The sequence below is a fragment of the Salmo salar genome, chromosome ssa25 (genome assembly GCF_905237065.1).
Source record: "Salmo salar chromosome ssa25, Ssal_v3.1, whole genome shotgun sequence".
NCBI classification, from domain to species: Eukaryota; Metazoa; Chordata; class Actinopteri; order Salmoniformes; family Salmonidae; genus Salmo; species Salmo salar.
Window position 1 is genome coordinate 49,901,130 of NC_059466.1, and position 21,187 is coordinate 49,922,316.

At 39.8% G+C, this 21,187-nt stretch overlaps 2 protein-coding genes across 6 annotated transcripts in view; one reads left to right on the forward strand and one right to left on the reverse strand.

Annotated features, from left to right (window-relative positions):
• Positions 1–1,505, forward strand: part of LOC106586912 (integrin alpha-V) — an 89,813-nt gene extending 88,308 nt beyond the window's left edge. The window contains exon 30 of the mRNA XM_045707873.1: positions 215–1,505. Within this exon, the coding sequence (XP_045563829.1) occupies positions 215–313 (99 nt within the window). The 3' untranslated portion in view covers positions 314–1,505. The remainder of the gene's footprint in view (positions 1–214) is intronic.
• A 198-nt stretch (positions 1,506–1,703) lies between these two features.
• On the reverse strand, positions 1,704–18,171 carry si:dkey-69o16.5 (Alpha-aspartyl dipeptidase). Of its 5 annotated transcripts, none has more exons than XM_014174655.2 (9): positions 17,883–18,165; positions 16,721–16,817; positions 9,838–9,926; positions 9,036–9,110; positions 8,074–8,153; positions 2,943–3,116; positions 2,636–2,695; positions 2,057–2,139; positions 1,704–1,884 (listed from the first exon to the last, which is right to left on the reverse strand). In XM_014174655.2, the coding sequence occupies exons 2-9, from the start codon at positions 16,813–16,815 to the stop codon at positions 1,818–1,820; spliced, it is 723 nt and encodes a 240-aa protein (XP_014030130.2). In that variant the 5' UTR covers positions 16,816–16,817; positions 17,883–18,165; the 3' UTR covers positions 1,704–1,817.
• Between the last annotated feature and the right edge of the window lie 3,016 nt (positions 18,172–21,187).

Genomic DNA, 21,187 nt, shown 5'->3' on the forward strand with positions numbered 1-21,187 from the left:
ATCAAGCCCCCCCAACAAATGCTAACCTCCCATTATTGGTAATGGTGAGAGGTAAGCATGTTTTGAGGTTATCTAACTTTCTCACTCATCATTATTCCTCGATTTTGCAATTCCTTATTATCTGCAATCATGGTAGAATCCACACGAATGTAGAAATGTTCAGAGGATTTATTTTTTGGGGGGGATCCTAATTGACTGTGCCTCCTCCCTCCAGCTGGGTTTCTTCGAGCGTGTACGCCCCCCTCAGGAAGACAGCGTGGAGAAGGAGCAGCTGGCGCCGCAGGAGAACGGTGACAGGAACACAGATGCTTGAAAGACCCCCCCCCTCCCCCCGAGGCTCTTAACGCACGACCCTGTGTAGCTGTCTGTAAATACACAACGGATAACCCGTGTCTGAATAGGTTCCCTATGTAGTGCACTACTTTGGAACAGAGCCCCGATGGGAAAGCACCAGTGTACACACACACAGTCCCATCTACTCTTTATAATCATACTCACACTGTACACTGTACCCTGAAGCCCTGTACATTGTACCTGCATCCTGAAGCCCCGTACCCTGAAGCCCTGTACCTTGTACCTGCATCCTGAAGCCCCGTACCCTGAAGCCCTGTACCTTGTATCTGCATCCTGAAGCCCTGTACACTGTACCCTGTACCTGCATCCTGAAGCCCTGTACCTGAATCCTGAAGCCCTGTACCTGCATCCTGAAGCCCCGTACCTGCATCCTGAAGCCCTGTAGTCTACTGCTCCTCTTGCATATATTTAGACAACACTGCTGTATGACATGGCTGGGAAGAACAAACAAGTCATTTGATATTAAAATGCTGATGTAAATCATATTTTTTTTTAAAAGGACTCCCGATCTTCTGGTTATTGTTCAGCATCTTTTAGTGCACTTGGACTTTCAGTTTTTAAATGAATTGCTTGCTACAACAATGTGAATTCGAGACTGCAAGGATGATATGAGGTGGAAGAGTTATCAATAACAATGCTGTATTGTCTTCAATGACAATACATGACATGTGTTTTTGAATGGGCACTGCAAGGTGTTAATATGGACGTATTGTATGTTCTGTTATGCTTCTGCAATTGATGACATTCCGGGTAATTTTCCACTCTCCAGATACAGGATTATACGTAGGGACATACAAATCAGTTTGTATAAAAGGACGAAATTTACCCATATTGGGTAATCAACATGGCACTTCATTTTTTTTTTTTGTATCAGAGCACTATAATATCTAATGAAACATTACCCATCACCCACTGCTTCATCTGTTTCTTCACACTTTGGTTTTATTATTTATCTTAAAGCAAGTTTTATGTTACAGACCTAGTTGTAATTTTACCAGACATTTTTTTTTCAATTGATTTCAAGTTGTTCCTTGTTCATCCTTTTTTTTTTTTAAGATAATATTGGAAATGGTGATGTATTCCTTCCCCACATATCTGGTTGAGCTGACAAAGTTTTGATCTTTCCTAAATTAAAATGTCTAAAACCATAAGCATTTCTCTGTGCCCTGCTTTTATACTTGTTGCCACATTATCGGCTGTGATCCTGATAACTTTTAGTGCACGAAAAGTTATCTGATGAACTGTGTTCATAGATGATTTATGAAACATTTAACAACTAGCCTAAATTCCCATAAACTTACCTTAGTAAAATTATATCTCCCTCCCAACACAATTTATACATAAGACAATTCATTTTTTGGGGTAATAATATTTATTTTGATATCATAAACCGGTAAGTACATTTCCACTTGAAAGGATCTGAATCAGTCTTGCTGGGTGTGGAGAAGTACAACTTTTTCTTTTTACTGTCTGTCTGTCAGCAAGAAGCTGAGGTCACTGCCAGATTCAAATTCTGTTGTTGGCTTCCCCCTGAAACACAAACACAGGCTGAGAGAGAGACAGGATCACATAACCCCTAGTTATTTACTAGTGTTAGGCAACATACACAACTATAGAAGAGACATTTTAGCCTGCTTTATTGTGTTAAACTTGTTTTGTGCTTTATTGGACCTGTGTGAGTGAGAGAGATGATTGGTGTTACCTGGTGAACAGCCGTGCCTTGCAGGTGCCCAGTAGAGTAGCCTTGTTTCCTTCTACTAGCAACATGGAGCCCTCTCTCAAGCCCTAAGACAAATCAACAATCAGTGCAAGCATAGCCTAATACTATGTAGAATACAATCTCTCTCTGACACCAGAACAGATGGAGGTCAGACTCCTCGTGGTTCAATCTTTATCTCTCAGACTCCTCGTGGTTCATCTTTCCTCAGACTCCCTTCACCCTCAGACTCCTCGTGGTTCAATCTCCTCAGACTCCTCGTGGTTCAATCTTTATCTCTCAACTCCTCTGGTTTTTTTCTCTCAGACTCCTCGTGGTTCAATCTTTATCTCTCAGACTCCTCGTGGTTCAATCTTTATCTCTCAGACTCCTCGTGGTTCAATCTTTATCTCTCAGACTCCTCGTGGTTCAATCTTTATCTCTCAGACTCCTCGTGGTTCAATCTTTATCTCTCAGACTCACCAGAACAGATGGAGTGTCAGGTTCCTCATGGTTCAATCTTTATCTCTCAGACTCACCAGAACAGATGGAGTGTCAGGTTCAATCTTTATCTCTCAGACTCACCAGAACAGATGTAGTGTCAGGTTCCTCATGGTACTGAATGATCCTCTGCTCTCGTGTCTCCTGGGGAGAAGAAGGAAAAAAAAACAAAAGACAGGTTGACATTTTGACCTTACACCAGCTTCCTTTAAAGGCACTACGGTTCCCAGACACAAATGAACCTAGTCCCAGACTACAAAAGCATTTTCAATGGAGATTCTACATTCAGGATAACCATTGAATATTTGTCAGAGAAACCAGCCCTACTATTTTCATCAATAACTATACTGAACTGATACTCTGCTATTTAATACTACACTGTACAACTCACTCCCATGTGTCTGCTGTTAGGGTCCGTATCCAGGAAGTGAGGGTTGATGTTGAAAGGCACTAAACCAATGGCATTGAAGGAGGGCGGGTACACGATAGGCATGTCGTTGGTAGTGTTGATGCTGACAGTGGAGACGTTGGTGCCAGCACTGGAACCCATGTAGGGAACACCATCCTGGAGTTATAACAGAGAGTTACTGTAGGGAACACCATCCTGGAGTTATAACAGAGAGTTACTGTAGGGAACACCATCCTGGAGTTATAACAGAGAGAGTTACTGTAGGGAACACCATCCTGGAGTTATAACAGAGAGTTACTGTAGGGAACACCATCCTGGAGTTATAACAGAGAGTTACTGTAGGGAACACCATCCTGGAGTTATAACAGAGAGTTACTGTAGGGAACACCATCCTGGAGTTATAACAGAGAGTTACTGTAGGGAACACCATCCTGGAGTTATAACAGAGAGAGTTACTGTAGGGAACACCATCCTGGAGTTATAACAGAGAGTTACTGTAGGGAACACCATCCTGGAGTTATAACAGAGAGTTACTGTAGGGAACACCATCCTGGAGTTATAACAGAGAGAGTTACTGTAGGGAACACCATCCTGGAGTTATAACAGAGAGAGTTACTGTAGGGAACACCATCCTGGAGTTATAACAGAGAGAGTTACTGTAGGGAACACCATCCTGGAGTTATAACAGAGAGAGTTACTGTAGGGAACACCATCCTGGAGTTATAACAGAGAGTTACTGTAGGGAACACCATCCTGGAGTTATAACAGAGAGTTACTGTAGGGAACACCATCCTGGAGTTATAACAGAGAGTTACTGTAGGGAACACCATCCTGGAGTTATAACAGAGATAGTTACTGTAGGGAACACCATCCTGGAGTTATAACAGAGAGAGTTACTGTAGGGAACACCATCCTGGAGTTATAACAGAGAGAGTTACTGTAGGGAACACCATCCTGGAGTTATAACAGAGAGTTACTGTAGGGAACACCATCCTGGAGTTATAACAGAGAGAGTTACTGTAGGGAACACCATCCTGGAGTTATAACAGAGAGTTACTGTAGGGAACACCATCCTGGAGTTAAAACAGAGAGAGTTACTGTAGGGAACACCATCCTGGAGTTATAACAGAGAGTTACTGTAGGGAACACCATCCTGGAGTTATAACAGAGAGAGTTACTGTAGGGAACACCATCCTGGAGTTATAACAGAGAGAGTTACTGTAGGGAACACCATCCTGGAGTTATAACAGAGAGTTACTGTAGGGAACACCATCCTGGAGTTATAACAGAGAGTTACTGTAGGGAACACCATCCTGGAGTTATAACAGAGAGTTACTGTAGGGAACACCATCCTGGAGTTATAACAGAGAGTTACTGTAGGGAACACCATCCTGGAGTTATAACAGAGAGTTACTGTAGGGAACACCATCCTGGAGTTATAACAGAGAGAGTTACTGTAGGGAACACCATCCTGGAGTTATAACAGAGAGTTACTGTAGGGAACACCATCCTGGAGTTAAAACAGAGAGAGTTACTGTAGGGAACACCATCCTGGAGTTATAACAGAGAGTTACTGTAGGGAACACCATCCTGGAGTTATAACAGAGAGATTACTGTAGGGAACACCATCCTGGAGTTATAACAGAGAGTTACTGTAGGGAACACCATCCTGGAGTTATAACAGAGAGAGTTACTGTAGTGAACACCATCCTGGAGTTATAACAGAGAGAGTTACTGTAGGGAACACCATCCTGGAGTTATAACAGAGAGTTACTGTAGTGAACACCATCCTGGAGTTATAACAGAGAGAGTTACTGTAGGGAACACCATCCTGGAGTTATAACAGAGAGTTACTGTAGGGAACACCATCCTGGAGTTATAACAGAGAGAGTTACTGTAGGGAACACCATCCTGGAGTTATAACAGAGAGAGTTACTGTAGGGAACACCATCCTGGAGTTATAACAGAGAGAGTTACTGTAGGGAACACCATCCTGGAGTTATAACAGAGAGTTACTGTAGGGAACACCATCCTGGAGTTATAACAGAGAGTTACTGTAGGGAACACCATCCTGGAGTTATAACAGAGAGTTACTGTAGGGAACACCATCCTGGAGTTATAACAGAGAGAGTTACTGTAGGGAACACCATCCTGGAGTTATAACAGAGAGAGTTACTGTAGGGAACACCATCCTGGAGTTATAACAGAGAGTTACTGTAGGGAACACCATCCTGGAGTTATAACAGAGAGAGTTACTGTAGGGAACACCATCCTGGAGTTATAACAGAGAGAGTTACTGTAGGGAACACCATCCTGGAGTTATAACAGAGAGTTACTGTAGGGAACACCATCCTGGAGTTATAACAGAGAGTTACTGTAGGGAACACCATCCTGGAGTTATAACAGAGAGAGTTACTGTAGGGAACACCATCCTGGAGTTATAACAGAGAGTTACTGTAGGGAACACCATCCTGGAGTTATAACAGAGAGAGTTACTGTAGGGAACACCATCCTGGAGTTATAACAGAGAGTTACTGTAGGGAACACCATCCTGGAGTTATAACAGAGAGTTACTGTAGGGAACACCATCCTGGAGTTATAACAGAGAGTTACTGTAGGGAACACCATCCTGGAGTTATAACAGAGAGAGTTACTGTAGGGAACACCATCCTGGAGTTATAACAGAGAGTTACTGTAGGGAACACCATCCTGGAGTTATAACAGAGAGTTACTGTAGGGAACACCATCCTGGAGTTATAACAGAGAGTTACTGTAGGGAACACCATCCTGGAGTTATAACAGAGAGAGTTACTGTAGGGAACACCATCCTGGAGTTATAACAGAGAGAGTTACTGTAGGGAACACCATCCTGGAGTTATAACAGAGATAGTTACTGTAGGGGTTACTGTAGGTTAGGGTTACTGTAGAGTTAGGGTTACTGTAGGTTAGGGTTACTGTAGGTTAGGGTTACTGTAGAGGTTACTGTAGAGGTTACTGTAGAGGTTACTGTAGAGGTTAGGGTTACTGTAGGTTAGGGTTACTGTAAGGTTACTGTAGGTTAGGGTTACTGTAGGGTTACTGTAGGTTAGGGTTACTGTAGGGGTTACTGTAGGGTTACTGTAGGGTTACTGTAGGGGTTAGGGTTACTGTAGTGTTACTGTAGAGGTTACTGTAGAGGTTACTGTTGGGGTTAGGGTTACTGTAGGGTTACTGTAGAGGTTACTGTAGAGATTACTGTAGAGGTTACTGTAGGGGTTAGGGTTACTGTAGGGTTACTGTAGGGGTTACTGTAGGGTTACTGTAGGGGTTACTGTAGGGGTTACTGTAGGGGTTACTGTTGGGGTTAGGGTTACTGTAGGGGTTACTGTAGAGTTACTGTAGGGTTAGTGTTGGGGTTACTGTAGGGTTACTGTAGGGGTTACTGTAGGGTTACTGTAGGGGTTAGGGTTACTGTAGGGTTACTGTAAGGTTACTGTAGGGGTTACTGTAGGGGTTACTGTTGGGGTTGGGGTTAGGGTTACTGTAGGGTTACTGTAGGTTAGGGTTACTGTAGAGTTACTGTAGGGTTACTGTAGGGTTACTGTAGGGGTACTGTAGGGTTACTGTAGGGGTTACTGTAGGGTTACTGTAGGGGTTACTGTAGGGGTTAGGGTTACTGTAGGGTTACTGTAGTGTTACTCTAGGGTTACTGTAGGGTTACTGTTGGGGTTAGGGTTACTGTAGGGGTTACTGTAGAGTTACTGTAGGGGTTACTGTAGAGTTACTGTAGGTTAGGGTTACTGTAGGTTAGGGTTACTGTAGGGGCTACTGTCGGGTTACTGTAGGGGTTACTGTAGGGGTTACTGTAGGGTTACTGTAGGGTTACTGTAGGTTAGGGTTACTGTAGGGGTTACTGTAGGGGTTACTGTAGGTTAGGGTTACTGTAGGTTAGGGTTACTGTAGGGGTTACTGTAGGGGTTACTGTAGGGTTACTGTAGGGTTACTGTAGGTTAGGGTTACTGTAGGGGTTACTGTAGGGGTTACTGTAGGTTAGGGTTACTGTAGGTTAGGGTTACTGTAGGGTTACTGTAGGGTTACTGTAGGGGTTACTGTAGGGGTTACTGTAGGTTAGGGTTACTGTAGGTTAGGGTTACTGTAGGGTTACTGTAGGGTTACTGTAGGTTAGGGTTACTGTAGGGTTACTGTGGGGTTACTGTAGGGTTACTGTTGGGGTTACTGTTGGGGTTACTGTTGGGGTTAGTGTAGGGGTTACTGTAGGGTTACTGTAGGGTTACTGTTGGGGTTACTGTAGGGGTTACTGTAGGGGTTACTGTAGGGTTACTGTAGGGTTACTGTAGGGGTTACTGTAGAGTTACTGTAGGGTTACTGTTGGGGTTACTGTAGGGGTTACTGTAGGGGTTACTGTAGGGGTTACTGTAGGGTTACTGTAGGGTTACTGTAGGGGTTACTGTAGGGTTACTGTAGGGTTACTGTTGGGGTTACTGTAGGGGTTACTGTAGGGGTTACTGTAGGGGTTACTGTAGGGTTACTGTAGGGGTTACTGTAGGGGTTACTGTAGGGGTTACTGTAGGGGTACTGTAGGGGTTACTGTAGGGTTACTGTAGGGTTACTGTAGGTTAGGGTTACTGTAGGTTGGGGTTACTGTAGGTTGGGGTTACTGTAGGGGTTACTGTAGGGGTTACTGTAGGGTTACTGTAGGGTTACTGTAGGGGTTAGGGTTACTGTAGGGGTTACTGTAGGGGTTAGGGTTACTGTAGGGGTTAGGTGGTGGAGACGTTAGTACCGGCCCTGGAGCCCATGTGGGCTCACCATTCTGGGGCATAAGATTTAGCAGGATATACAATCATTCAGTTATTTATTCCGCTCATGGGCTCTCTCTATTGGCTATATCAGCTGACAGTAAGAACAACGTCTGTACATGCAGGAATCAACTGTAAATATTGTGAAATGACAGTTTAATCTGAGACAGTGTTTCCCAAAAACTACCTAAACTACTGCCAGCCATTCAGGTGTGCCAGTTCTGGAATATAGGCTATCAGAGTGGAACAGCTGTAGTACCTGAGGACAGGTTTTGGGGAACACTGCTCAAACAAACAAATGTTATCAGTCTGACCTGCAGAACCCTCTTGTTGATCTCAGACAGCACATTGTTGTCGTAGAGACATTTCAGCAGACGGAATGTGTTGCCACCGCCTATAAAGAGAACAACTGTTATGACTTTATTACTGTATACCAAAACCTACTTTATTACACTGTATACCGTCCTACTATATTACACTGTATACCGTCCTACTTTATTACACTGTATACCGTCCTACTATATTACACTGTATACCGTTCTACTTTATTACACTGTATACCGTCCTACTATATTACACTGTATACCGTCCTACTTTATTACACTGTATACCGTCCTACTTTATTACACTGTATACCGTCCCACTTTATTACACTGTATACCGTCCTACTTTATTACACTGTATACCGTCCTACTTTATTACACTGTATACAGTCCTACTTTATTACACTGTATACCGTCCTACTTTATTACACTGTATACATCCTACTTTATTACACTGTATACCAATCCTACTTTATTACACTTTATACCGTCCTACTGTATACCGTCCTACCTTATTACACTGTATACATCCTACTTTATTACACTGTATACCGTCCTACTTTATTACACTGTATACATCCTACTTTATTACACTGTATACATCCTACTTTATTACACTGTATACCATGCTACTGTATACCGTTCTACTTTATTACACTGTATACCAGCCTACTTTATTACACTGTATACCGTCCTACTTTATTACACTGTATACCATCCTACTTTATTACACTGTATACCATCCTACTTTATTACACTGTATACCATCCTACTACCTTCTTAACATGTAGTCAATCTGTGTACTGGTGTGTAGATTACTTTAACTCTTGCAGTACACGCCTACAATAGCATTCCTTCAATGACACCTACTGTATGTAGGCCTATGGTTTTTTATTTCATATTTGAGAGGCCCTATGAGGTGCTGAAGTACGAGCTCAAGGTCCGCTCCTCACCTATAAATATACCCTCAGCCTTCCTTACAGCTTCCACTGGGTCAGAGGCCTCGTGTATGCTGTCCACCTCATAACCTGTCAGACAAACAGACAACCACTCACATTAGAACAACCGATAACCTGTCTCACATCGACACCCTAGTCCTTACTACGCACACTGCACCTGATAACGTCTAAGAGAGAGGGTTTGACAAGTGTTAAGCGAAATGTGCTTATATCAATCAATTCCTCTCAGATCTCCACAAGAGCATAAAGCATAGGGTCTAGGGATTGATTTGGGATTGGGCCTGAGTTACTTGATTGATTTGGGATTGGGCCTGAGATATTTGATTGATTTGGGATTGGGCCTGATATATTTGATTGATTTGGGATTAGGCCTGAGATATTTGATTGATTTGGGATTGGGCCTGAGTTATTTGATTGATTTGGGATTGAGCCTGATATATTTGATTGATTTGGGATTGGGCCTGATATATTTGATTGATTTGGGATTAGGCCTGAGATATTTGATTGATTTGGGATTGGGCCTGAGTTATTTGATTGATTTGGGATTGAGCCTGATATATTTGATTGATTTGGGATTGGGCCTGATATATTTGATTGATTTGGGATTGGGCCTGAGTTATTTGATTGATTTGGGATTAGGCCTGATATATTTGATTGATTTGGGATTGAGCCTGATATATTTGATATATTTGGGATTGGGCCTGAGTTATTTGATTGATTTGGGATTGGGCCTGAGATATTCCAGACACACAGCAGTAGGGCTGTGTAAAGGAATGGACCAGTGTAAAAGACGTACCCAAACTGTTGAACTTGTCCCTGGCAGTCTTTGCGTAGCCATCTCTATCACACAGTGCATAGGGGATGAATAAGATCCTCGCCACACCTCTGCAAGAAATACATTACACTGTTATACACTGACTATACGAAACATTAGGAACACCTTCCTAGTATTGAGTTGTAACCACCCTTTTGCCCTTTTGTCCTCAGAACAGCCTCAATTCGTCGGGGCATGAACTCTACAAGGTGTCGAAAGCGTTCCACGGAGTTGCTGGCCCATCTCGACTCTAATGCTTCCCACAGTTGTGTCGAGTTGGCTGGATGTCCTTTGGGTGGCGGACCATTCTTAATACACACGGGAAACTGTTGAGCGTGAAAAATCCAGCAGCGTTGCAGGTCTTTACATAAACCGGTGTGCCTGGCACCTACTACCATACCCCGTTCAAAGGCACTTCAATCTTTGGTCTTGCCATTCACCTCTAAATGTCGAACATAAACAATCCATGTCTCATGTTTAAGTAGTTAGAGACATGTTTAAGTAGTTAGAGACATGTTTAAGTAGCTAGAGACATGTTTAAGTAGTTAGAGACATGTATAAGTAGGTAGAGACATGGTTAGAGACATGTTTAAGTAGTTAGAGACATGTTTAAGTAGTTAGAGACATGTATAAGTAGTTAGAGACATGTATAAGTAGTTAGAGACATGTATAAGTAGTTAGAGACATGTTTAAGTAGCTAGAGACATGTTTAAGTAGCTAGAGACATGTTTAAGTAGTTAGAGACATGTTTAAGTAGTTAGAGACATGTATAAGTAGTTAGAGACATGTATAAGTAGTTAGAGACATGTTTAAGTAGCTAGAGACATGTTTAAGTAGCTAGAGACATGTTTAAGTAGCTAGAGACATGTTTAAGTAGTTAGAGACATGTAAAAGTAGTTAGAGACATGGTTAGAGACATGTATAAGTAGTTAGAGACATGGTTAGAGACATGTATAAGTAGCTAGAGACATGGTTAGAGACATGTATAAGTAGTTAGAGACATGTTTGAGTAGTTAGAGACATGGTTAGAGACATGTTTAAGTAGTTAGAGACATGTTTGAGTAGTTAGAGACATGGTTAGAGAAATGTTTAAGTAGCTAGAGACATGTTTAAGTAGTTAGAGACATGTTTAAGTAGTTAGAGACATGTTTAAGTAGTTAGAGACATGTTTAAGTAGTTAGAGACATGTATAAGTAGCTAGAGACATGTTTAAGTAGTTAGAGACATGTTTAAGTAGTTAGAGACATGTTTAAGTAGTTAGAGACATGTTAAAGTAGTTAGAGACATGTATAAGTAGCTAGAGACATGGTTAGAGACATGTATAAGTAGTTAGAGACATGTTTAAGTAGTTAGAGACATGTATAAGTAGTTAGAGACATGTATAAGTAGTTAGAGACATGTATAAGTAGCTAGAGACATGTTTAAGTAGCTAGAGACATGTTTAAGTAGCTAGAGACATGTTTAAGTAGTTAGAGACATGTTTAAGTAGTTAGAGACATGTAAAAGTAGTTAGAGACATGGTTAGAGACATGTATAAGTAGTTAGAGACATGGTTAGAGACATGTATAAGTAGCTAGAGACATGGTTAGAGACATGTATAAGTAGTTAGAGACATGTTTGAGTAGTTAGAGACATGGTTAGAGACATGTTTAAGTAGTTAGAAACATGTTTGAATAGTTAGAGACATGGTTAGAGTCATGTTTAAATAGCTAGAGACATGGTTAGAGACATGTATAAGTAGTTAGAGACATGTTTGAGTAGTTAGAGACATGGTTAGAGACATGTTTGAGTAGTTAGAGACATGGTTAGAGACATGTATAAGTAGTTAGAGACATGGTTAGAGACATGTTTAAGTAGCTAGAGACATGTTTAAGTAGTTAGAGACATGTATAAGTAGTTCAAGACATGTATAAGTAGTTAGAGACATGTATAAGTAGTTAGAGACATGTTTAAGTAGTTAGAGACATGTTTAAGTAGTTCGAGACATGTATAAGTAGTTAGAGACATGTAAAAGTAGTTAGAGACATGGTTAGAGACATGTATAAGTAGTTAGAGACATGGTTAGAGACATGTATAAGTAGCTAGAGACATGGTTAGAGACATGTATAAGTAGTTATAGACATGGTTAGAGACATGTTTAAGTAGCTAGAGACATGTTTAAGTAGTTAGAGACATGTTTGAGTAGTTAGAGACATGGTTAGAGACATGTTTAAGTAGTTAGAGACATGTTTAAGTAGTTAGAGACATGTTTAAGTAGTTAGAGACATGTTTAAGTAGCTAGAGACATGGTTAGAGACATGTATAAGTAGTTAGAGACATGTTTAAGTAGTTAGAGACATGTATAAGTAGTTAGATACATGTTTAAGTAGTTAGAGACATGGTTAGAGACATGTTTAAGTAGCTAGAGACATGTTTAAATAGTTAGAGATATGTTTAAGTAGCTAGAGACATGTTTAAGTAGTTAGAGACATGTTTAAGTAGTTAGAGACATGTATAAGTAGTTAGATACATGTAAAAGTAGTTAGAGACATGGTTAGAGACATGTATAAGTAGCTAGAGACATGGTTAGAGACATGTATAAGTAGCTAGAGACATGGTTAGAGACATGTTTAAGTAGCTAGAGACATGTTTAAGTTGTTAGATACATGTTTGAGTAGTTAGAGACATGTTTAAGTAGTTAGAGACATGTTTAAGTAGTTAGAGACATGTTTAAGTAGCTAGAGACATGGTTAGAGACATGTATAAGTAGTTAGAGACATGTTTAAGTAGTTAGAGACATTGTTAGAGACATGTTTAAGTAGTTAGAGACATGGTTAGAGACATGGTTAAGTAGCTAGAGACATGTTTAAGTAGTTAGAGACATGTTTAAGTAGTTAGAGACATGTATAAGTAGTTCAAGACATGTATAAGTAGTTAGAGACATGTATAAGTAGTTAGAGACATGTTTAAGTAGTTAGAGACATGGTTAGAGACATGTTTAAGTAGCTAGAGACATGTTTAAATAGTTAGAGACATGTTTAAGTAGCTAGAGACATGTTTAAGTAGTAGAGACATGTTTAAGTAGTTAGAGACATGTTTAAGTAGTTAGAGACATGTTTAAGTAGTTAGAGACATGTATAAGTAGTTAGAGACATAGTTAGAGACATGTTTAAGTAGCTAGAGACATGTTTAAGTAGTTAGAGACATGGTTAGAGACATGTATAAGTAGTTAGAGACATGGTTAGAGACATGTATAAGTAGCTAGAGACATGGTTAGAGACATGTTTAAGTAGTTAGATACATGTTTAAGTAGCTAGAGACATGTTTAAGTAGTTAGAGACATGTAGAAGTAGTTAGAGACATGTAAAAGTAGTTAGAGACATGGTTAGAGACATGTTTAAGTAGCTAGAGACATGTTTAAGTAGTTAGATACATGTTTAAGTAGTTAGATACATGTTTAAGTAGCTAGAGACATGTTTAAGTAGTTAGAGACATGTATACGTAGTTAGAGACATGGTTAGAGACATGTATAAGTAGTTAGAGACATGTTTAAGTAGCTAGAGCCATGTTTAAGTAGTTAGAGACATGTTTAAGTAGCTATAGACATGTTTAAGTAGTTAGACATGTTTAAGTAGCTAGAGACATGTTTAAGTAGCTAGAGACATGTTTAAGTAGTTAGAGACATGTTTAAGTAGTTAGAGACATGTTTAAGTAGCTAGAGACATGTATAAGTAGTTAGAGACATGTTTAAGTAGTTAGAGACATGTTTAAGTAGCTAGGGATATGTTTAAGTAGCTAGAGACATGTTTAAGTAGCTAGAGACATGTTTAAGTAGTTAGAGACATGTATAAGTAGTTAGAGACATAGCTAGAGACAGGTATAAGTAGCTAGAGATATGTATAAGTAGTTAGAGACATGTTTAAGTAGCTAGAGACAGGTATAAGTAGCTAGAGACAGGTATAAGTAGTTAGAGACATGTTTAAGTAGCTAGAGACATGTTTAAGTAGATAGAGACATGTTTAAGTAGCTAGAGACATGGTTAGAGACATGTTTAAGTAGTTAGAGACATGGTTAGAGACATGTTTAAGTAGTTAGAGACATGTTTAAGTAGTTAGAGACATGTATAAGTAGTTCAAGACATGTATAAGTAGTTAGAGACATGTATAAGTAGTTAGAGACATGTTTAAGTAGTTAGAGACATGTTTAAGTAGTTCGAGACATGTTTAAGTAGTTCGAGACATGTATAAGTAGTTAGAGACATGTAAAAGTAGTTAGAGACATGGTTAGAGACATGTATAAGTAGTTAGAGACATGGTTAGAGACATGTATAAGTAGCTAGAGACATGGTTAGAGACATGTATAAGTAGTTATAGACATGGTTAGAGACATGTTTAAGTAGCTAGAGACATGTTTAAGTAGTTAGAGACATGTTTGAGTAGTTAGAGACATGGTTAGAGACATGTTTAAGTAGTTAGAGACATGTTTAAGTAGTTAGAGACATGTTTAAGTAGTTAGAGACATGTATAAGTAGCTAGAGACATGGTTAGAGACATGTATAAGTAGTTAGAGACATGTTTAAGTAGTTAGAGACATGTATAAGTAGTTAGATACATGTATAAGTAGTTAGAGACATGGTTAGAGACATGTTTAAGTAGCTAGAGACATGTTTAAATAGTTAGAGACATGTTTAAGTAGCTAGAGACATGTTTAAGTAGTTAGAGACATGTTTAAGTAGTTAGAGACATGTTTAAGTAGTTAGAGACATGTAAAAGTAGTTAGAGACATGGTTAGAGACATGTTTAAGTAGCTAGAGACATGTTTAAATAGTTAGAGACATGTTTAAGTAGCTAGAGACATGTTTAAGTAGTTAGAGACATGTTTAAGTAGTTAGAGACATGTTTAAGTAGTTAGAGACATGTTTAAGTAGTTAGAGACATGTAAAAGTAGTTAGAGACATGGTTAGAGACATGTATAAGTAGCTAGAGACATGGTTAGAGACATGTATAAGTAGCTAGAGACATGGTTAGAGACATGTATAAGTAGTTAGAGACATGGTTAGAGACATGTTTAAGTAGCTAGAGACATGTTTAAGTTGTTAGATACATGTTTGAGTAGTTAGAGACATGTTTAAGTAGTTAGAGACATGTTTAAGTAGTTAGAGACATGTTTAAGTAGTTAGAGACATGTTTAAGTAGCTAGAGACATGGTTAGAGACATGTATAAGTAGTTAGAGACATGTTTAAGTAGTTAGAGACATGGTTAGAGACATGTTTAAGTAGTTAGAGACATGTTTGAGTAGTTAGAGACATGGTTAGAGACATGGTTAAGTAGCTAGAGACATGTTTAAGTAGTTAGAGACATGTTTAAGTAGTTAGAGACATGTATAAGTAGTTCAAGACATGTATAAGTAGTTAGAGACATGTATAAGTAGTTAGAGACATGTTTAAGTAGTTAGAGACATGGTTAGAGACATGTTTAAGTAGCTAGAGACATGTTTAAATAGTTAGAGACATGTTTAAGTAGCTAGAGACATGTTTAAGTAGTAGAGACATGTTTAAGTAGTTAGAGACATGTTTAAGTAGTTAGAGACATTTATAAGTAGTTAGAGACATAGTTAGAGACATGTTTAAGTAGCTAGAGACATGTTTACGTAGTTAGAGACATGGTTAGAGACATGTATAAGTAGTTAGAGACATGGTTAGAGACATGTATAAGTAGCTAGAGACATGGTTAGAGACATGTTTAAGTAGCTAGAGACATGTTTAAGTCGTTAGAGACATGTAGAAGTAGTTAGAGACATGTAAAAGTAGTTAGAGACATGTAAAAGTAGTTAGAGACATGGTTAGAGACATGTTTAAGTAGCTAGAGACATGTTTAAGTAGTTAGATACATGTTTAAGTAGCTAGAGACATGTTTAAGTAGTTAGAGACATGTATAAGTAGTTAGAGACATGGTTAGAGACATGTATAAGTAGTTAGAGACATGTTTAAGTAGCTAGAGCCATGTTTAAGTAGCTAGAGACATGTTTAAGTAGCTAGAGACATGTTTAAGTAGTTAGAGACATAGTTAGAGACATGTATAAGTAGTTAGAGACATGTTTAAGTAGTTAGAGACATGTTTAAGTAGCTAGGGATATGTTTAAGTAGCTAGAGACATGTTTAAGTAGCTAGAGACATGTTTAAGTAGTTAGAGACATGTATAAGTAGTTAGAGACATGTATAAGTAGTTAGAGACATAGCTAGAGACAGGTATAAGTAGCTAGAGATATGTATAAGTAGTTAGAGACATGTTTAAGTAGCTAGAGACAGGTATAAGTAGCTAGAGACAGGTATAAGTAGTTAGAGACATGTTTAAGTAGCTAGAGACATGTTTAAGTAGATAGAGACATGTTTAAGTAGCTAGAGACATGGTTAGAGACATGTTTAAGTAGTTAGAGACATGTTTAAGTAGTTAGAGACATGTTTAAGTAGTTAGAGACATGTTTAAGTAGTTAGAGACATGTTTAAGTAGTTAGAGACATGTTTAAGTAGCTAGAGACATGTTTAAGTAGCTAGAGACATGTTTAAGTAGTTAGAGACATGTTTAAGTAGCTAGAGACATGTTTAAGTAGCTAGAGACATGTTTAAGTAGTTAGAGACATGTTTAAGTAGTTAGAGACATGTATAAGTAGTTAGAGACATGGTCAGAGACATGTTTAAGTAGCTAGACATGGTTAGAGACATGTTTAAGTAGCTAGAGACATGTATAAGTAGCTAGAGTAAAGGAGGGTCAGATTGTAAGTGTACAGTACAACAGCATTCCTTCCATAGTCTTTAGGGGTGTGATTTTTTTAGAGTAGTCCAGGCACTTTGATGGTCAGTATTAGTCAGTGGATTTAGATACTTACTTTCCGAAAAAGTCTTTGATCTGCTGTTGACAATGTTCCAGATATCCACCCCCGTGCAGGGTTGAGTTGGACACGAGCAGAAGTCTCCTCTTCATATCTTTCAAGACAAGGTTTTGATCAAAGTTTACAACTCACTCAGGGTTAAATAGGCTACCTCATCCTACACCTCAAAGATTACTTTAGCAGTACATAGCCGGCCGTGCATAAACAGGAAGTGTTCTCAGGAGGTGTCAAGGTACAAGGTCTATGGAGTGAGATTTGTTTATTTATTCTCTAAGTACGTCCACCACGATCTGTGTGTATATTCAACATAACTCACAAATAAAACAATGATCTGTGAATACATAAAAAAATATTTGGTCAATAAAACCAAAATCCTCAATAAAATAAAATTGTTTAAAAAAAAAAAATCACAAATGAAACCATAATCTGTGAATATGTAAAAAAATATTTCACAAATGAAACCATTATCCATGAATATGAACAAAAATTCTGTAAACACAGAATACAGATCCACAAGCACTTTCTGAATGCACAAATGCACATTCCACAGATGTAAACGTTAAGAGATTTCTTAACATTCGCTCACAAATTGTTCAACATTTGTTCAAATCGTAGTTTTATTTGTGAGCTATGTTGAATATTTACAGATCATAAATGTATTTGTGATCTATGGTGAATACTTGTGAAATATATTTTTTACATATTCATGGGTAATGGTTACATTTGTGATATTTTTTGCGGATTATGGTTTTATTTTCCTAAATAAATTCACGGATCATAGTTTTATTTGGGAGTTATGTTAAATATACATGATTCGTGGTGGACATACCTAGAGAATAAAGAAACAAATCTACCTCCATTCAATTTCCTGGTCTCAGTTTAAAGTTCAACTACGGGTCTGTTTTGCTGACAAGTCTCTCATACAGTCATTAAATAATCTAATCTGATTACTTCTCCTGATAAATCTACCTGTTGTCGAAAAGGTTGTGAAATCTTTCGATACAACAAACCTTTGGCGATTATTCTTGTGGTCATTGATTGGAAACAATGTTGCGCGTCAACAAGCACAGATTGCAACACTGATTTAAAAGTAGCCTTGACCAGATATGTTATTAACAGTTTCGTAGGAAATGTTCAAATGTCGGCTACAAAACTGTACCTTTGCGTCAAGGTTTTCTCATGCTGTTACCGTGTGTGGAAAAGGGGTCAGCTGATAAATCACATGACAAGTCTCATGTCACATGGTGCTTTCACGACAACTGGGAAATCGGAAAAACACGAAGTCAAACCATGACATCGGCGATCTTCGGGTAAGAAATTCGTAGCTCTTAAAAAGATGCCCGAGTTTCCGCCTGGGAATTGCAAGTTGAATGACCGTTCAAAACAAATTTTCCCAATCGGAGCTCGTTTCTGTCCAAGTTATCTAGAAAGCAGTGATGTCGGAGATTTTCGAGTTCCCAGGTGATTTCCACGCAGCACCAACAGCGAGAGGCAGATGATATACGGACACGCCTGGTGACCCAAAAATCGATGACGTACGTCGCGCACTTGAGAGTCGAACATTAAATCAAATTGTATTGGTTAAGATGCGCCAAATACAACTTGTGTAGATTTTACCGTGAAACGCCTCCTTACGAGCACTTCCCAGAGATGCAGAGTTTTAAAAGAATAATACAATAAAATAGAGAAGAATGGAGCTACATTGAACTCCAAAAGTGTTGGGACAGTGACACATTATTTGTTGTTTTGGCTCTGTACTTCAGCACTTTGGATTTGAAATTATACAATGAGGGTATTTTCTTCCATATCGGGTGAACCATTAATTTCAACATATTTATTGTGTGAAATGGTAGGCTATCTCTGGTCACCCCCAAAGCCAATTCCTCCTTTGGCCGTCTCTCCTTCCAGTTCTCTGCTGCCAGTGACTGGAACAAACTACAAAAATCTCTGAAACTGGAAACACTTATCTCCCTCACTAGCTTTAAGCACCAGCTGTCAGAGCAGCTCACAGATCACTGCACCTGTACATAGCCCATCTATAATTTAGCCCAAACAACTACCTCTTCCCCTACTGTATTTATTTATTTATTTATTTTGCTCCTTTGCACCCCATTATTTCTACTTTGCACTTTCTTCCACTGCAAATCTACCATTCCAGTGTTTTACTTGCTATATTGTATTTACTTTGCCACCTTGGCCTTTTTTGCCTTTACCTCCCTTATCTCACCTCATTTGCTCACATTGTATATAGACTTATTTTTCTACTGTATTATTGACTGTATGTTTCGTTTTACTCCAGGTGTAACTCTGTGTTGTTGTATGTGTCGAACTGCTTTGCTTTATCTTGGCCAGGTCGCAGTTGTAAATGAGAACTTGTTCTCAACTTGCCTACCTGGTTAAATAAAGGTGAAATAAAAAATTTATACATTAAAAATAGTAGCCCACAATGGCATAGAAATTAATTGGTCTACTTGATGGCCAACAATGTATAATTCTTCACATTTAATGTCAGTTTCATTGTGGACTTTTCCCCATAACAGAAGCACTCAAGCCATAGACTTTTCTCTCTGCTTCCGCAAGGCAAGATGCCGGTGCATCAGGTCTGACACCAACAGGCTCCTGAACAGCTTCTATGCCCAAGCCATAAGACTGCTAAATAGCTAACAGAATGGCTACGCAGACTCTGAGGTGACCTTTATATTTTACACTGTCTCTATGTTCACTCACAGGACTCTACACAGTCACACACACGAACACTCTAACACACACACAACACACTCACGACACCCCAACACACACACATAACACACTCACACACCCTGACAATCCAGCACACACATTTATACTGACTCTACACACACACCCTGACACTCCAGCACACACATTTATACTGACTCTACACACACTCACATATAATCATAATTTACGCTGCTGCTACAATGTTTATTATATATCCCGATGCCTAGTCACCCTTCCCCCTATACATATCTACCTCCATCACTCCAGTATCCCTGTCCCCTTACCCCTATACATATCTACCTCCATCACTCCAGTATCCCTGTCCCCTTACCCCTATACATATCTACCTCCATCACTCCAGTATCCCTGTCCCCTATACATATCTACCTCCATCCCTCCAGTATCCCTGTCTCCTTCCCCCTATACATATCTACCTCCATCACACCAGTATCCCTGTCCCCTTCCCCCTATACATATCTACCTCCATCACTCCAGTATCCCTGTCCCCTTCCCCCTATACATATCTACCTCCATCACACCAGTATCCCTGTCCCCTTCCCCTATACATATCTACCTCCATCACTCCAGTATCCCTGTCTCCTTCCCCCTATACATATCTACCTCCATCACTCCAGTATCTCCTTCCCCCTATACATATCTACCTCCATCACTCCAGTATCCCTGTCTCCTTCCCCCTATACATATCTACCTCCATCACTCCAGTATCCCTGTCCCCTTCCCCCTATACATATCTACCTCCATCACTCCAGTATCCCTGTCTCCTTCCCCCTAAACATATCTACCTCCATCACTCCAGTATCCCTGTCCCCTTCCCCCTATACATATCTACCTCCATCACTCCAGTATCCCTGTGCCCTATACATATCTACCTCCATCACTCCAGTATCCCTGTCTCCTTCCCCCTATACATATCTACCTCCATCACTCCAGTATCCCTGTCCCCTATACATATCTACCTCCATCACTCCAGTATCCCTGTCTCCTTCCTCCTATACATATCTACCTCCATCACTCCAGTATCCCTGTCCCCTATACATATCTACCTCCATCACTCCAGTATCCCTGTCTCCTTCCCCCCTATACATATCTACCTCCATCACTCCAGTATCCCTGTCTCCTTCCCCCTATACATATCTACCTCCATCACTCCAGTATCCCTGTCCCCTTCCCCCTATACATATCTACCTCCATCACTCCAGTATCCCTGTCTCCTTCCCCCTATACATATCTACCTCCATCACTCCAGTATCCCTGTCTCCTTCCCCCTATACATATCTACCTCCATCACTCCAGTATCCCTGTCCCCTATACATATCTACCTCCATCACTCCAGTATCCCTGTCTCCTTCCCCCTATACATATCTACCTCCATCACTCCAGTATCCCTGTCCCCTATACATATCTACCTCCATCACTCTGTATCCCTGTCCCCTTCCCCCTATACATATCTACCTCCATCACTCCAGTATCCCTGTCTCCTTCCCCCTATACATATCTACCTCCATCACTCCAGTATCCCTGTCCCCTTCCCCCTATACATATCTACCTCCATCACTCCAGTATCCCTGTCCCCTTACCCCTATACATATCTACCTCCATCACTCCAGTATCCCTGTCCCCTATACATATCTACCTCCATCACTCCAGTATCCCTGTCTCCTTCCCCCTATACATATCTACCTCCATCACTCCAGTATCCCTGTC